Source organism: Phyllostomus hastatus, unplaced genomic scaffold (genome assembly GCF_019186645.2).
Source record: "Phyllostomus hastatus isolate PE091 unplaced genomic scaffold, TTU_PhHast_1.1 phas_scaffold_345, whole genome shotgun sequence".
NCBI lineage: Eukaryota > Metazoa > Chordata > Mammalia > Chiroptera > Phyllostomidae > Phyllostomus > Phyllostomus hastatus.
The window spans coordinates 16,465,547-16,481,814 of record NW_025334024.1 but is presented as its reverse complement, the minus strand read 5'-3'; the positions used below and the strand labels follow the sequence as shown (position 1 = coordinate 16,481,814).

The 16,268-nt window shown below is 40.7% G+C and overlaps 1 protein-coding gene across 2 annotated transcripts in view; it reads left to right on the top strand.

Moving 5' to 3' along the window:
* Positions 1-16,268, top strand: part of TANGO6 (transport and golgi organization 6 homolog) — a 133,892-nt gene that overhangs the window by 20,066 nt on the left and 97,558 nt on the right. For both annotated transcript variants that reach the window (XM_045819056.1, XM_045819057.1), the window contains exons 7-8: positions 423-505; positions 15,319-15,431. In XM_045819056.1, the coding sequence (XP_045675012.1) occupies positions 423-505; positions 15,319-15,431 (196 nt within the window). The remainder of the gene's footprint in view (positions 1-422; positions 506-15,318; positions 15,432-16,268) is intronic.

Here is a 16,268-nt window from a genome sequence, read left to right as displayed (position 1 = left end):
GAGTATCATTGTAGCATTCTTAGTGATTTAAAAAAAAATTTCTAGACAGTAGTTCCTAAAGTTAAAAGTAAAAAAAAAAGTTTGATGTTATGGTTAAACCAAATTTAGGTCTGTGTAGACTGTGTGGCAGTCGTTTTGCAGTAGGTTGTTTTCTGGGTGTGTGTGGTGGGGTGCGGTGGCGAGGGGCGGAGAAAGTCTAATTCTCTTACATAGTAAATCTTTACCTGGTGGAGCCTTGGTGAAGTGAACGTTATTTGGACATGACAAACATGATATTTGAGCAAATACTTAATATTCCTTTGTATGTTTCATAGGAATTTAGGAATCCTAGAATCAGTATATTCTTCAAAAAAAAATGGCTTAAAAATGAAGGATTATTTCTGTTGGCCTCAGTGAAGGTAATTTTGGTTTTTGTTTTCTAGAGATTCCAGAGAGTGACATGGTGCCAGGGACGATTTTGGTGACAGAAGAAGAACTTAGTCGATGTGTTGAGGACATATTTAAGGTTGGTAATTTGAGTCACTAGTGGCTTTAGCTATATTTGTACTTAATCTTTTAAAATTATTTTGTCGCCCCGGCCGGGTAGCTCAGTTGGTTAGAGCATTGTCTGGACCTGCCATGCTGGCAGGTTTGGTCTCCGTCCCGTCAGGGCGCATACAGGAAGCAGCCAGTGAACGCGTACAGAAGTGGAACAACAAATCGACATTTCTCTCTTTTTCTCAAATCAAGAAATAAATTTAACAAATGAAATAATTTTGCCCTTTTAATTGGTACTTTAAGAATGAGAATGATTACTCTTAAATTCCAAATTGTAAATCTTTTCACTTTAAAAATTTATTTATTTATTTATTTTTAGAGAGTGGAGAAGGGAGAAAGAGGGAGAGAAACATCAGTTGGTTGCCTCTTGCACGTCCCCAACTGAGGACCTAGCCCTCAACTCAGGCATGTGCCCTGACCAGGATTTGAACTGGTGACCTTCCAGTTTGCAGGCTGATGCTCAAAGCACTGAGCTACACCTGCCAAGGCTGAATCTTTTCGCTTTTTGAAATTAGAAACCATAAGATGTTAGTGAACAAAACTAATAGATTTGAATTCTTTTTTATTTATTGACTTTAGAGAGGAAGGAACACAGAGAGAGAAACGTTGACTTGTTGTTCCACTTATTTATGCATTCATTGGTTGATTCTTTCTTTTTTTAATTGGTGAATTTTTTTTTTAAGACAGAGGGAAAGGGAGGGAGAAAGAGAGAGAGAGAAACATCAATGTGTGGTTGCCTCTGTGTGCCCCCAACTGGGGAACTCGGCCCGCAATCCAGGCATGTGCCCTGACTGGGAATCGAACTGGCAACCCCTTTGGTTCACAGGTAGGCACTCAGTCCACTGAGCCACACCAGCCAGGCCTGCATTCGTTGGTTGATTCTTGTGCCTGCCCTGGCCGGGATCAAACCTGCAACATTGGGGTATCAGGACAACAATATTCTAACCAATGGAGCTTCCCAGCCAAGGCAAAACTGACACATTTTGAAACTCTGTTTCGTCATTTATCTGAATGTTAAACAGTTTATATTCTCAAACTGGCACATGCCACTGATGAAGGTATGTCTTTTAAAGCAGTTAACAGAGACATTTACAATACTGTAATTTTCCTAAAAGTATATGTACATTTCAAATCTACCTTATAACTTTTGATAGTAATTCCCATCATAAAGAAGTCTGAATAAATGAATCCTGCAAATGACTTATCTAAATATATACTTAATATGAAAAGATATAAATTGCATATTATATGATTTTATGATATGAATTAAATATGTATTTGTAGGCAAAAATAAAATCCATTGTGTTAGGGCCAGGTGGATTTGGGATAAATACTCTTTTTTAATGTGTATTTCAATAAATTTACAGTAGTATTTTACTATAAAAAATATTAACAAGAGGCCGTGGGTGGTGTGGCTCAGTGGATTGAACACTGGCCTGCGAACCAAAAGGTTCAGTTCCCAGTCAGGGCATGTGGCTGGGTGCAGGCCAGGTCTGCAGCTGGGGGAGTGCAAAAGGCAACTAATCAATGTTTCTCTCTCACATCTATGTTTCTCTCCCTCTCTTCCTCCCTCCTTTCCCTTCTCTGTAAAAATAAATAAATAAAATCTTTAAAAATATATTTACAAGAGTAAATAACCTTTAAAACTGTGCTCCATCTAAAAAGGTACAGCCACTTTGGAAAATACTTGGGCAGTTTCTCACAAAGTTAAACACGGAGTTATATGACCCAGCAGCTCCACTCCTAGATATATACTCAAGAAAAATGAAAACATGTTCACACAAAAGTCTGTACACAAATGTTCACAGCAGCGCTATTCATAATAGCTAAAATATGGAAACAACCCAAATGTCTATCAACAGATGAATGGATAAACAAATGTGGTATATCCACATAATTTACTGTTTTTTAGCCACAAAAAGGAATGGAGTATGGATATATACCACAACAGATGAACATTTAAAAATTATAATTAAAAATTTTAAAAAGAAGCCAGACACCAAAGACCACACATTGTATAATTCCATTTGTATGAAATGCTCAAGATAGGCAAATTCATAGAGACAGAAAATAGACTAGTGGTCGCTGAGAGTTGTGGCAGAGAATTGGGAGTAACTGTGCATGAGTATAGGGTTTCTTTTTGATGTAAGGAAAATGTGCTTGAATTAGATAGTGGTGATGGTTATACAATCTTGTGAATATACTAAAAACCACTGGATCGGACATTTTAAGAGCGAATTTTATGGCATGTGAATCATATCTCAATAATTTAAAAATTTATATTCCACACTTCTCATTTCTATCGCAGTAAATTAAACATTTCAGAGTAACTTTTCAAATTTTAGTTTATTATGAAATATAATAGTTCAAACATACAAAAAGTGTGATGAGTAAAACACTCATATACCCATCACTCAGCTGAAATTCTCCACCTACTCATCCCTGCTGTCATTTCCCTTGCTTCCCACCTGAAGGGAGTCACTGTCCTGAATTTGTATTTATTATTCTGTAAATTATTTGTAGCGTTGTTGTGCACGATTTTAAATTTATTTATTTATTTATTTTTAAATTTTTTATTGTATTTATTTATTTTTAAAAAGAGGTGAAGGGAGGGAGAAAGAGAGGAAGAGAAACATCAGTGTGTGGTTGCCTCTTGCATGCCTCCAGCTGAGGGCCTGGCCTGCATCCCAGGCGTGTGCCCTGACTGGGCATCGAACCAGCAACATTTTGGTTTGTAGGCCAGCAGCTCAGTCCACTGAGCCACACCAGCCAGGGCTGATTTTAAATTTATTTAAATGACATTGTAATGTAAATGACTTTATTTCATTCATTTTCACTACTAGATGTTATTCCATTTTATGACTATATCACCATGTATTTGTTTATTCTTCTATTGGGAGACAGTCGAGTTGTTTCCATGGAGTTTTTGCCAATCTGTTATGTACACTGTCATTTTAATTAGCAGTTAGTTCCTTTATTACTAGGAGGTTAAACATCTTTTTGTGTTTTTTAGTTCATTCATATTTTTACTTCTCTAAATTGTTCATATATTTTGCCCCTTAAAAAATGTATTTGCCTCTTTTACAGTAAATGTTTTTTTGTAAAACAGCTTTTTTGAGGTATACTTTAGAGACCATAAACTAATGTTTTAATTGTATAATTGTACGTAAATTGCAGAGTTGTGAAACCATCACAGGACCCTTTTAGACCATTTCAGTCACTCCCTCCCCCGCCGAAGATCCCTTGTGCCCATCTGCGTGTCAGTCCCTGTTCCCACTCTCAGCCCCAGGCAGCCACCAGTCTGCTCCCTACCTCTCTGGGTTTGCCGCTTGTGGGTATTTTGAATGAGGGAATCGTGCAGCATGTGCTCTTTTGTGGCTGGCTTCTCTCTCTCAGCAGAATGTTTCTGAGGTTCAGATGCTACGATATCATTATTTTGTCCCTTTTTTTGCTAAATAATCTATTGTATGACTATACCACACTCTGTTTATCTGTCCATCAGTTGATGGACATTTGAATGTAGAGTAAATCTTGTTTTAAAACAGCTTTATAAGGTACAATTCACATATTGTATAGTTGACTCATTTTAAGTGCAAATCAATGGTTTTTTAGTATATTCATAGGTTTGTGCAGCTGTCATCACAGTCTATTTTAGGACATTTCATTACTCACAAAGAAACCCCACACCACCCCCAGTTCCCTCACCACCACTCCTCCAGCCCTAGGAAGCCATTAACTAACTATAGATTGACCTGTTCTGGATATTGCATACAAATGGAATAGCATATGTTTTCCAAAGTAACCTCACCATTTTACATTTCCACCAGCAGTGTAAGAGAGTGGATAGTCAATCTTATTCTTTCAGATAAGAAGGCAGGTGCTTTTGTTTTAAGCTTTATGTATGCTACTAATAAATTTGTAAATATAAAATGCATGCTTGAAAACTGAAAATTCATTCTCCATGACACTCACTTTTTACTAAACTGAGATGTTTTCTACCCTTTTATTTAATTTTGCTATTAAAAAACAAAGAACATACCTTTTACAGGGTTGGCTTGGTGTACAAATATGGAATTATTTTGCTCATAAATAAAACATGACATAGTGACTTAGTGAATATAACGTTATTTTATTTTACTTTTTTATTATTTTTAAAGATTTTATTTATTTAGTTTACAGAGAGGGGAAGGGAGGGAGAAAGAGAGGGAGAGAAACATCAATGTGTGGTTGCCTCTCACGTACCCCCTCCTGGGGACCTGGCCTGCAACCCAGGCATGTGCCCTGACAGGGAATCAAACTGGCACCAGTTTGATTCACAGGCCAGTGCTCAATCCACTGAGCCACACCAGTCAGGGCTGTTTTTTTTAATTTTTAATGCCTCATTTAGAGACTTATGAAAAGAAAGTTCTTATGGCCTATTCTGTGTATTGACAGTCAAGGACTTTTCAGGTTATAGGAAGGTGAGAAACTATGTAGAGCAGTCTGGAAAGCGAATGATCTGAATTAGAAAACAAGGCCAACTAACTTTCAAAAAGATTACCTTTCCTTCCTCCCATCCCAGGAATGTCATGGTGAAAAGCTGTTAAGTGGTTGGGTGTGGAATGTCAGAAAGACTTGAAAGTGCTGGTAAGGGTAGGACTACCTGTGACTAAACGTTTGTACAAACTCCTCACAGTATTCCTTGGAAGTCAATAAATCATTTTTAAAAGTAAAAGAAAGCAAAACAGCTTCTTGCTGGCAAGTGAATTAGCATCTAACAACAGGGAGAGCCAGCAAGAGTGAATCCTGTCATTTCTCCCACTGTTGCCCCAAAAAGAGTGGGGCGAGGGAATTCATTTCTAGTTTGGTGAACAATTTGGTGAATTTAAAACCTCCCGGAGAGGCAAGCAAAACAGTTTGCCTTAGACACTTGATTGTGCACAAGGATTGGGACTACAGCGAGGGCAGGAAGGGGTGCAGTGCAGGAGGGTAATTATTCTCTCTGCACGGTTTTGGCAGCTCAGCTGCAGTAGGAAAACAGAGGAAATGTGTATGTTGGAGGGAAATGGTAAACACAGGGTAAAATTTAGCTACAAAGGATGTGTTGTCTTTTTTTATTAACTTACTGCTAATACTAAATTATAGAGTACAGCTCAAAGGGAGGGAAAAAGGAAAACATCTGGGATGGTTGAATTGATTCAGCAACTCCCTGGGTGACGAGGGTGCAAGTGGGTGTTCAATTTTAGAGAGGTATTTGGGAACATTTCCAGCCCTGGCTGTCTCTCTCTGTTCCTTTCTTTTCTTTTTAACAGATTTATTGAGATATAATTCACATACCACACAATTCACACATTTAAAATGTTCAATTCAGTAATTTTAGTATATTCGAAGCATTGTGCACCCATCACCACTACAGTCTAAGTTTAGAGTATTTTTGGTCCCCCTGAAGGACCCCCATGCCCATTAGCTGTCACCCCCCATTCTTCTCACTTTGCCTCCCACCCTCATCTACTTTCTTTCTGTACAGATTTGCCTGTTCTGGACATTTCATATATATGGAACCAAGTAATATGTGGCTTTCGTACTTGGCTCTTCATTTAACATATTTTTTAAAAAAACCTTTTATTGTATTTTTTTCCATTACCATTTAGCCCCCTTATGTCCCGTCCCCCTGCAATCACCACACTGGTGTCCACGTCCATGACACCTTTTTACTTTTTGCTCGATCCTTCCACCCACCGTAATCTCCCCTCACTTAACTTGTTTTTAAGGTTCATCTACATTGTAGCATGAAGCAGTAAGTACTTCATTCCTTTAAATGCTGACCAGTATTTCAGTGTAGGGCTATACCACACATTGTTTATTCATCATATGATGGACATTGGTGTTATTGCTGCATTTTGACTGTTCTGAACAATGGTGCTATGGGCATTCATGTACAAACTCTGTGTGTATATATGTTTTCATTTCTCTTGCGTATATATACCTAGGAGTGGAAATGCTAGATCATATGGTAACTCTGTCTAACCCTTTGAGGAACCACTAGACTGTTTTCCAAAGTGGCTGTACCATTCTGTATCCCCACCAGCAATCTATGAGAGTCTCACTTTGCCCATATTTTGGCCAACACTTGTTATTATTCTTTTGTAAAATTATAGTCTTCCTAGTAGGAGTGAAGTAGTATCTCACTGTGCTTTTGATTTACGTTTCCCTGTGGCTAATGATGTTGAACAGCCTTTCATGTCTTCACTGGAGAAATGTCTGCTAAGATCCTTTGCCCGCTTATAAGTTGGGTTGTCTCTTTATTTTTGGTGGGTTGAGGGATGGGACTCACCCTCACCAACAACTCTCTCCAAAAATATCGTCCTCACTGACCTACTGTCAGTCCCCACACTGCGATCCTTCTCTGCCCTCTTTCTGCAGAGGCGTTTCTGTGCTCCTGTTTTCACCTACTGGAGTTCCACTTGTATTCTAGCATGACATTTCCAAGTCACCATTGTGTCACCTGAGTTATGACAGCCGCCCATCTCCCTGCCATCTCGTCCTGCAGATGCAGACAGAGCCCCTTGGTTTCTCAGAGGCAGTTTCGCCTTTACTTCTTCTGCAGTTCTGACCAGATCGGTGATGTGGTTTTAGGACCACAGCCGAACTAGAAGGAGTGAATTAGACTGACTAGGGCACACTGAGGAGAGGATGCCGGCAGAGAGGAGCAAGAAAGGAGGCAGAAAAAGTACCCCCAAAGGGCATAATAATTTGGAAAAACAAAGTATGTTGGGGCTGGTATGTTCAGTATGTGTACTTTATTTTAGGAGACAGGGATTGCCTATAATTCATTTTGTAAATATTCCCTTTTGAAACAGTTAAAGTATAAATACATCTTGCTGTCTTAAGGACTCTCCCTCACCTCTCAGAATGAAAATTTTATGATGGGAGCAGTTACCAGGGAGGGCCTCTCTGCTCTCGCATCCTTCGAACACAGCAGCGAGCGGGGCAGCATGGCTCTGCTGGGCCCAGTGGGAAGCTCTCACCCGCCCAGGTGTGTTCTGTGTCGAACTGAACTGAAAATTGGACACAGTTACTTGTACTTGGTCTGCATAGATCCTTCTCATCATTTCTGTGTGCATACCTTACCTCTGGAAAACCGACCTAAGCCGAAAAGGGGAGATGCAGCTCCAAGAGCCCGCAGTCCATTGGCTTCCTATTTTCTGTTTGCTCTGGCTCTGCCCGTCTGGGCCCAGTCCCTAGAGTGCCGAAACCCTTTTGTTCTCCTTGCTATGAGGGGATAAATGGTTTTTCTTTGCCCAGGGAGGTGAAGAGAGGCCTCAGTTGTATAGAGATTGGTTCTGGGTAGAGGAGGATAAGAGAATTCCAATTCTTTCTGATTTGGACATTTCCTTTCATTTAAGAGAACTGGCCAGGATCTGATGGTGGACCTGTGTGAATGGGCGGGGGGGGGCTTACTTTTAGTATTCCTTAAAGCACTTGGCTCAGACTCCCTGAAGGTAGAAGAAATTTTAGGGTAGGAAAGGTTAGAATTTACCCAATTAGCTTATTTTCTTCATTCTCGTTTCTATTCTATCTCTCTGTTTTCAGATTCAGGGAATTACCCAAGTATTTTTCCCTCATTAATCTTAATGAATTTCTAATTAAGGTTTCCTTGTCAGATTGGCCAGCTGATGTCTCTTTCTGAATCTTTAATAGAGTAAATTAGAACAAAACACTCTTAGAGCGGGGAGGACTTTAGCGATAGTTAGTATTACCCCTCATTTTTTAAGATAGTCCTTACTTTAGAGCAGTTTCAGGTTCACGGACATTGAGCAGGAAGTGCAGAGGCCCCATAAACCCTCGGGTGCTGCGCGTGCACAGCCTGCCCGTGCCAGCCTCCACGCCAGCGCGGTCCCCTCGCCGCAGCCGGTGGATCTGCACTGACATGTCAGCATCGCCCCAAGTCCATGGTTTACATCAGATTTGCTCTCGATGTGGGACATTCTTTGGGTTTTGACAAATGAATCCCTCACTTTACAGTAAAGGAAACAAAATCCAAAAGACTGTGATGTGATTTGTTTCAAATCATATTAGCGAGTGGCAGAGCTGGGTTAGGGACCAACCTCTCCTTCTCTCTGTCTTTCTCTCACTCTTTCCGTATTTAGAAAAGATAATATATTTGCACATGGTACAGGTTTCAGAAGTGCAAAAGGCTTTAAGTTAATCTCCCTCCCATCGATGGCTCTTCCCTAAAGACAGCCATTCTTTATGGATGTTCCTGTCCCTAACTGAACTGGGGCCTCGAATAACATGCAGAGGACTGAGATCCCTCCAAAGCTGTGGGATATGCCAGAGTTAGATTTCCTAAATGCTGCAGTTCAGAAATTTATATAGAATATATATATATAAATTTCTACAGAATATAAATTTCTATATTAAAGTGACAAGCACCTGGCCCTTGGAGTCAGACAGAGCTGGCTTGGAATCTGGCTCCAGGGGTGACTATCTATATGCCTTATATGCAGGTTAGGACATATTTAACACTGGCGTTGTGGGGATACATGAGGTAACTTTTGGTAGGTTCATTGCATGCTTTAGGACATAACAGGTGCTCAGAAATGCCAGTTCCCTTTCAGTTCAGGGAAACTCTTTTTTTAAAAGCTAATCTTATGCAGTATGCTCTGAAAGCATGCACAGTACAAAACATTGTGTTAGGTAACTTGTCCTGTTCTTTTGCCTCTCACAAATCTTACTTAAACTCAGTGAGTACATCAGCAGTTCTGGAACATTGCTATCAAAAGGATCACTGTGATATTTTAGAAGGCAGCATTTGACTAGTTTAATCTGGAACCGGGGTGAAATCAAGTTTCAGCCTGTGCTGGATTTCAGTGTTAAGATTAAGTCAGCTTCATTTTGAGTAGACTCATCATGTCGTTATTTCCACACGTGTCCATCCCTGAGAAAGATAGGGCTGTAAATTAAGAAGACCGTTCCATTTACAGTGGCATCAGTGAGAATAAAATATTTGGGGATAAGTTTAACATTTGCACAAGGCTGTTTATTTTACAAAATGTTTTGACATGAATTATCTTAACTGGCCCTTGTGCCAAAAGCTTGGTGCCTACGTTATAAATGAGGAGCCTGAGATGAAGGAAGGTTTAAATGTCTCTGGTCCATGTGCACTCACTCATATGCGATTTGGGGCAGAGACGAAACCACACCCACGTTTTCTGACTCCTGATTTCCCAGTGCAGTTTTGTTACTCGGCAGGGCTCTCCAAGGGACATGCCTGCCAACTCGATGGAAGTCTGTGACATGAGAGATGCAGCATGTGAGGACTGCTTCCTGTGTTGTTTGAAACAGAAATGCATTTTATTCTTAATACTTTTGACCATTTGGACTCTTGCGAGTTTTTTCTTTCCTTATTTTTTTTTCTTTATATTGTAATCCTTTTAGAGAAATTCAGTCTTCCAGACATTGAAGATAGGTGCTAAACAAGCCAATATAGTAAAATAAAGTCAGGCCTTCTTTTGTCCAATTTTCTCTCCCTTTCATGGCTGAAGTTCTCTCCTGGTCAGTTCATTTGCATTGATCGAGTAGCTTCTGGCTACAGGGTTTTTTTTGTTTTTGTTTTTGTTTTTTTAATGAAAATACAGCAGGCATTGTAACTTCTCCCCAAAAATAGAGCTTTAGAGAAAATGAACACCAGTCAGTCTACCTTGTTCATTTTTTCTTTGATTCAGTTCATCGATCACAAAAAATATTTACCAAGCACCTACTAAATGCCAGATACTTTGCGAGGTTTACCAATACATAAATGATTAAGAGCCAGCCACTGCCTTCAGGGACCTCCCAGTCAAGCAAACAGAGTTACAGTGAGGTGCGACCTATAGTTCAGTGCCCAGAGACACGCCTCCGTGACTCGTGGGAGCAGCAGTGTGAGCTCAGATGCGGTGTGAGGCTTCGTCTCTCACGCTGGCTCTGCCATGGAGAGCCAGGCTGCATGGGGAAGGACTGTGGAAATCCCCAGAAAGGAATGAGGAAATCCCCTGGCTGCCAGCGGGGCCCTGGTTTCCTCTTCTAATCTGTTCTGAGCCACTGTGGTTTTCATGGAGCTGTACTGTTCTCTTATTGTGCCCCTCAGCCCTGTCCTACACATTTATACGGGAAAAGCCCCAGGTAGTTATGGAAGTTCAACTGCAAAGCACCATTTCACTTACTTGCAGAAGGGCTTTGCACACCAAAGAATTGAAAAGGTACCTTGAGAGTCTGTCTCTCCCTTCCCTGCTTCAGTGTTCCCATCTCTTGGTGTTTGGTTGGGTGGTCCCTGGCTGTACAGATACTGCAAGTAACCAGAAAACTTTTCAACTAAATAGGATTTCATCTTTAAAGTACTAAGTTCAGAACAAATAGAATAGAGATTAGGTAAGGAAGGGGTAGTTCAAGATTCAGTGTTTCAAAATGTTTTGGGTGGGGAAAGCTGGTTCATTTTTTTCAGCTACTCTTACCTCTTAACGGCTGAGGTAGCAGAAAGGTAGAGAGGAAAATGGGCAAACCTGCAGCCAGGCCAGAGAACGCTAGGTTAGACGTGACCAAGGCCTTCAAGCTTCATTAATCCAGCCCTTTTACTCTCCACGTAAGGAAACTGAGACTCCATTGGTTTGTGTTAAGTCTCACAACTGGTCAGTAGAAATATTTACAAACAACCCTGCGTGACATGTACCCAATAATTATACTGCTGAAAAAAGGAAACTTTCAAGTGATCTAGAATATTTTCACCACAGGTGGGAATAATATATGAAGTACTGAAGTATGTTTCAGAACTTGAGTTCCCATCCCACTTCGCCTCTGGATGAGCAGGGAGGACCCACCACTAGGAAGAGATTGCATGTGAGCACAGTCCGGGGAAGTTGCACGGGAGCTGGGTGTTAGGGCACAGAGACAGCGAAGTGGAGCCGCCCCTCGGTGGGCAGGAAGCGGCTTTCCTACTGTGCCTTCACTGCCTCTGCAGTTCGTACTGCCACCAGCCTGGTGAGGAGGAGACTGGCCCGACAGTTTCCTCCATATGCAGTGTGACTTCAGTGGAAGGACTGTTTTTTTGTTTTTGTTTCTGTTTTTGTGATTGTCCCTAGGGTACCTGGTCATTGCCAGTGCTGGCACCGAGAAATCATAGTTCAGCACTGGCTGCATCAGGCTGGCCTCACTCACGTGTTCCTTTATTGTATTGATACAAGTCAGTAATGTGGGGAGCCCACTTACAGGGGAAGTGACCAGAGCCTACTGTGGAAGTGTAAGTTGGAGCAGACCAAACTGTTACCCTGCATGTGAGTTCAGTGTGAGGCAAGAGATTGGAAGGAAGGGGCTGTGGTTGTAAAGGACTGGCTATGGTATGGCCACCAGAAGACTCAGTAGAAGTGGGAGAGGTAAGACGAGGAGGAGGAGGAGGAGGAGGAAGTGGTACAGAAGCCGCTGTCCATGGTGCCACGCAGACACTCCAGCTCTTTTGTGCAGAGATGCCAGGCATAGGGTATTAATAGTAAACTGTGGTAAAATACACAAAACATAAAATTTACCATTTTAACCACTTCAGTTCAGTGGCATTAGGTCCATTCATGATGTTGTGCAACCATCACCACTGTCTAGTTTCAGAACTTCAAAAAAACTTTTATTTACTTATTTTTAGAGAGAGAGGAAGGGAGGGAGAGAAACATCTATGTGAAAGATAAATGTGGATCAGTTGCTTCTTGCACACCCCAACCAGGGACCTGGCCTGCAACCCAGGCATGTGCCCTGACTGGGAAACAAGCCAGCGACCTTTGTGCAGGCCAGTGCTCAGTCCACTGAGCCACGCCAGCCAGGGCCCTGGTTCATTCTTGAGTAGGTACTCAATGATGCACAATAAATGGTAGTTATTGTTTGCTTCATAAACGCCATGACAGTGGGGTTCCTTTGAATTGTATGCCACTGTGTCTAAACTGCTTATTTAACAAAAATTGAGGTAATACAACATAACCACCTCCTCCAATAGGGGTTGAAGTAGGAAATTTAACTTTTGCCTCCCAGGCTAGTTCAGGAAGTGAGAGATAACTGTATGTTCAAAGACTGATCATAGTTTACAAGCTTTAAAATGCTATTGGAATTTAGAGGGGAAAAGTCACTACTGGTGGTTAGATAGATGCTTAATGAATATTTGAAATAGTGAATGAATGAATGGACAGTTGACCAGTCAAATCCATAGCAGGCCTATGGAAGAAGTAGAAATTGACCTGGGTCCATTTAATATGTACCACTGCCTGTCTACATCTACAAAATACAGTCTGGTCCTCAGGACACAGAGCAATCCGTAAGGTGGGTGAGAGAAACTGGATTATGGCCAGTCCAAAACCCCTGGGGAACAGCTATACCTCCATCAAGGAAATTTCAAGGAAGGTAGATTTGGGCTCAGTATAAGGAAGAATTTACTGTTAATGTTGAAGGGGGAGTGACAGTCCTGTATGTGTCAGGCTGAGGCCATTTAAATTCTTTGAGATGTAGAGAAAAGGAGACTTTATTTCTAAATCTTTCCACTTTGAAAAAAATTTTCATTTCTCTGTTCCTATCAGTATGAACTTAACGGATTATTAGTTGACAAATTGATAGGAGTTATTCCCAATTTCTCTTTCTTTCCACATGCTCTTCCCGCTCTGCCCCTCATTGCTCTCTGTTCATGTAACTTGTTTTGTTTTCCTTCACCACACTTGTCACTACCTGACACTATATGTTTGTTGCTTATTTGCCGTCCCCCCAACTATTAATAGGATACAAGCTCTGAAGCAGATAATTTGTTCACCAGTATACGCCTGGCACACAACTGGCACTCAGTAAACATTTGCTGAAGCTCTATATAAAAATAAATAACATATGTATAAATAGCTGTACAGCTTTTCCTAAATATAAAAGTAGTACTTGTTTCTTGTTAATAAAATACAGAACAGTACAAGAAGAGAATTTAAACACTGGAGGAATTTATCAACAACAATGAATATACCCCTGAGAAATGTGCTTGATTAAGTTCATGTTAAAGTTCGAGATGTGTTGGCCCAATCAAGCCAGTAAATAATAAAGATTTAACTCCATCTGTTTTTTGTTTGTTTGTTTTGTTTTGTTTTTAATGTGCAAAAGGTGCTGGTAAGGAAGGATGGCTCCATAGGGATTACCTCTGGGAACACAGAACCCAGAGCCAAACAATAGGCTTTTACGTTATCTGGGAATCTCTCTTTTACCTCCTGTAATTGGCAGTATATAATTAGGCCTGCATATTACTTCTGAACACTGCCATACAATGCACTTCATTTAGCTGGGCTTATGGAGATTAGATCATGCACAGGAAGCTGGCTTCTTGGTTATCGAGCTCCACAGAGGAGCTGGGAGGTTTAAGGAGTGTAAAAAATTAGGGTTGATTTAAAGGGACAGGGTTTCTGGAAAAGCACAGAGATTTTTCCGTCTTGGTGCCTCTATGACCTCTAGTTTCCCATAAACAGCGTTGATTCTTACCTCAATACTTTCTGTAGATAAAGACCTCTTTTTTTTTTAAAGATTGATTGATTGATTTTTAGAAATAGGGGAAGGGAGGGAGAATGAGAGGGAGTGAAACATCGATCGGTTGCTTCTCGCATGCCCCCAATCCCAGGGACCTGTCCTGCAAACCAGGTCCTGACTGGGACCTGAACCGGGAACCCTTTGGTTTATGGGACAATGCCCAATCCACTGAGCCACACCAGCCAGAGCTAAATAAGGGCTTCTTTAAGCTTCCTTATCCTCATCCTTTAAAATAGGGCTGCTAATACCGACTTTGTGAGATTGTTAGAATTTTAATGAGCTAACTTCTTAAAAAATCTAAGTACCTGGAAGATGCAAATCCTACCATAGTTCCTGGGACACGTAGTAAGTCTGTAAACATGTCAATGTCTCTTCTTCCCCCTTTTATCATCACCATCACTGTCCACACTACCAGGCTTTTATTATAACAGAATTTCATTTTGAAATCCTATTATGTTTGTCTGGAGTTTTGAATGGCATTTTGCACTTCTTAAGATACTTTAAGTTACCTACCTTGAGTTAGTGTTATAATTGGTCTACTTGTTTTATTCTTCTTGATAGATTGCAAGCAATCTTTGAGATGACTCATTCATTTTTATATTCATTTCGGCACCTAGGACAGTACTTTGATCTCTGGGTATTAAAAAAATGTACCATAATTATTGTTAATAAAAACCAGCATTCTCACACACTTAACCCTATAAAGTCAGTGAAGATCTAGGTACACAGCATAACTCCTTCGAACATTTATTGATTTGGAGAGAATAGGACATGCCACTGTGGCAGTGATGTCTTAAGAATGACAGATCTATGTGTTTTTTTTTCCAACTCGTTTTCTTTTTTTTCCTATATGGCATTAATTGCATGTTAGTTCCTAAGAGCAGAGCCCTCAGCAGTAAGAGAATTACTGTGCAGATAAATAATAGGCAGATTAGGGGACTCAGAGGCAGTCAAAAGTAGGAAAGTGAGGGGTCAGAAAATGGGTTAATTTACTCACAGTCACCCAGCAGTTTTTCAGGCTGCTCACACAAAGGGGCTGTAGTCCTGTCTCCCTCCCTGTGTTTGAGCCTGTCTGTCAACCTCAAATGATTTCCCTGGCCTCAGAGCAAAAACTGTTTGTCTTAGGACCAGAGTGCTGCTCACGTAGGACTCTGAGCCCTGCTAATAAGCATATAGTGTTTGATTTCTGTTCCTCCGGCCTTGCAGTCATGATACCTCTCACCGTCTCCTTTTCCCTAGGTGTACGTGGTCGGGAACGAGCCTGTAGCAGTTCTGGTGGATTCCCTGATTCCAGTCCTGGGAGTGCTCTTTTCTCTCTACTGTTTTACCAAGCAGAGTGTGTCGCATCTAAGGTAAACAACGAGAGAGTCTTATTTGTTTGTAAATAGTGAAGTGTTCTCTTGCATGTTGTCCTTATTTTGAATTTGACTTATGCCACCTTGTAGTTGTCTTTTCCTTTCAAAGTCAGGAACACATTTGAGAACCCTCTCATTCTGCTCATCTAGAAAAGAGAGAGCTTTGCCTATTGAAGGGGGTTGGATGCAGTTTTTACAATGACTTTCCTGAGCCTCAGTCCTAGACAACAGATAGGAAATCTTTGTTTACGTGTGTGAACATGCCACTGTTTAATCAGTGAAAAATACTGGAATTACATGTCTAGGAAGGAGACAGCAGGGATGGGTCATAACTACCTTGTGGGGAGTGAGAAATCCAGCTCAGGAAATCTGGATCTGAATGTGGCACTCTGTAATTTAGCCTTGGATTTGGTGTTAGTGCTGCACAGTGTGGTTTAGAATGAAGGTGTGTCTTAGCCATCCAGAAAATAATCCTTTGCACTGGAATTTAAGTAGGACTCCTTTTGTATCAGCTCTATTTTCACAGCCGCTTATGTTGCTTCTTCCTCCTTACAAGTTTATATCCTTTCTAAAATCCTACAGAATTCAAGTTTTGGTGTTTGGAAATCTTCTGTGTGTAACCTGATTGATATACAATTGTACCTTCTTCATTCACTTATTATAAAGTCTAACTATGCATTAAATTATTTAGCAAATAGGAAACTATCATCATCAAGTGGTGAAGGAAAGTATAGCTGATGCTTGAACAGCATAGGTTTGAACTGTGTGGGTCGACTTAGACACTATTTTTTTCAACAAATACCTGTGCTGGTTTTAGTCCATGGTTTGCGCATG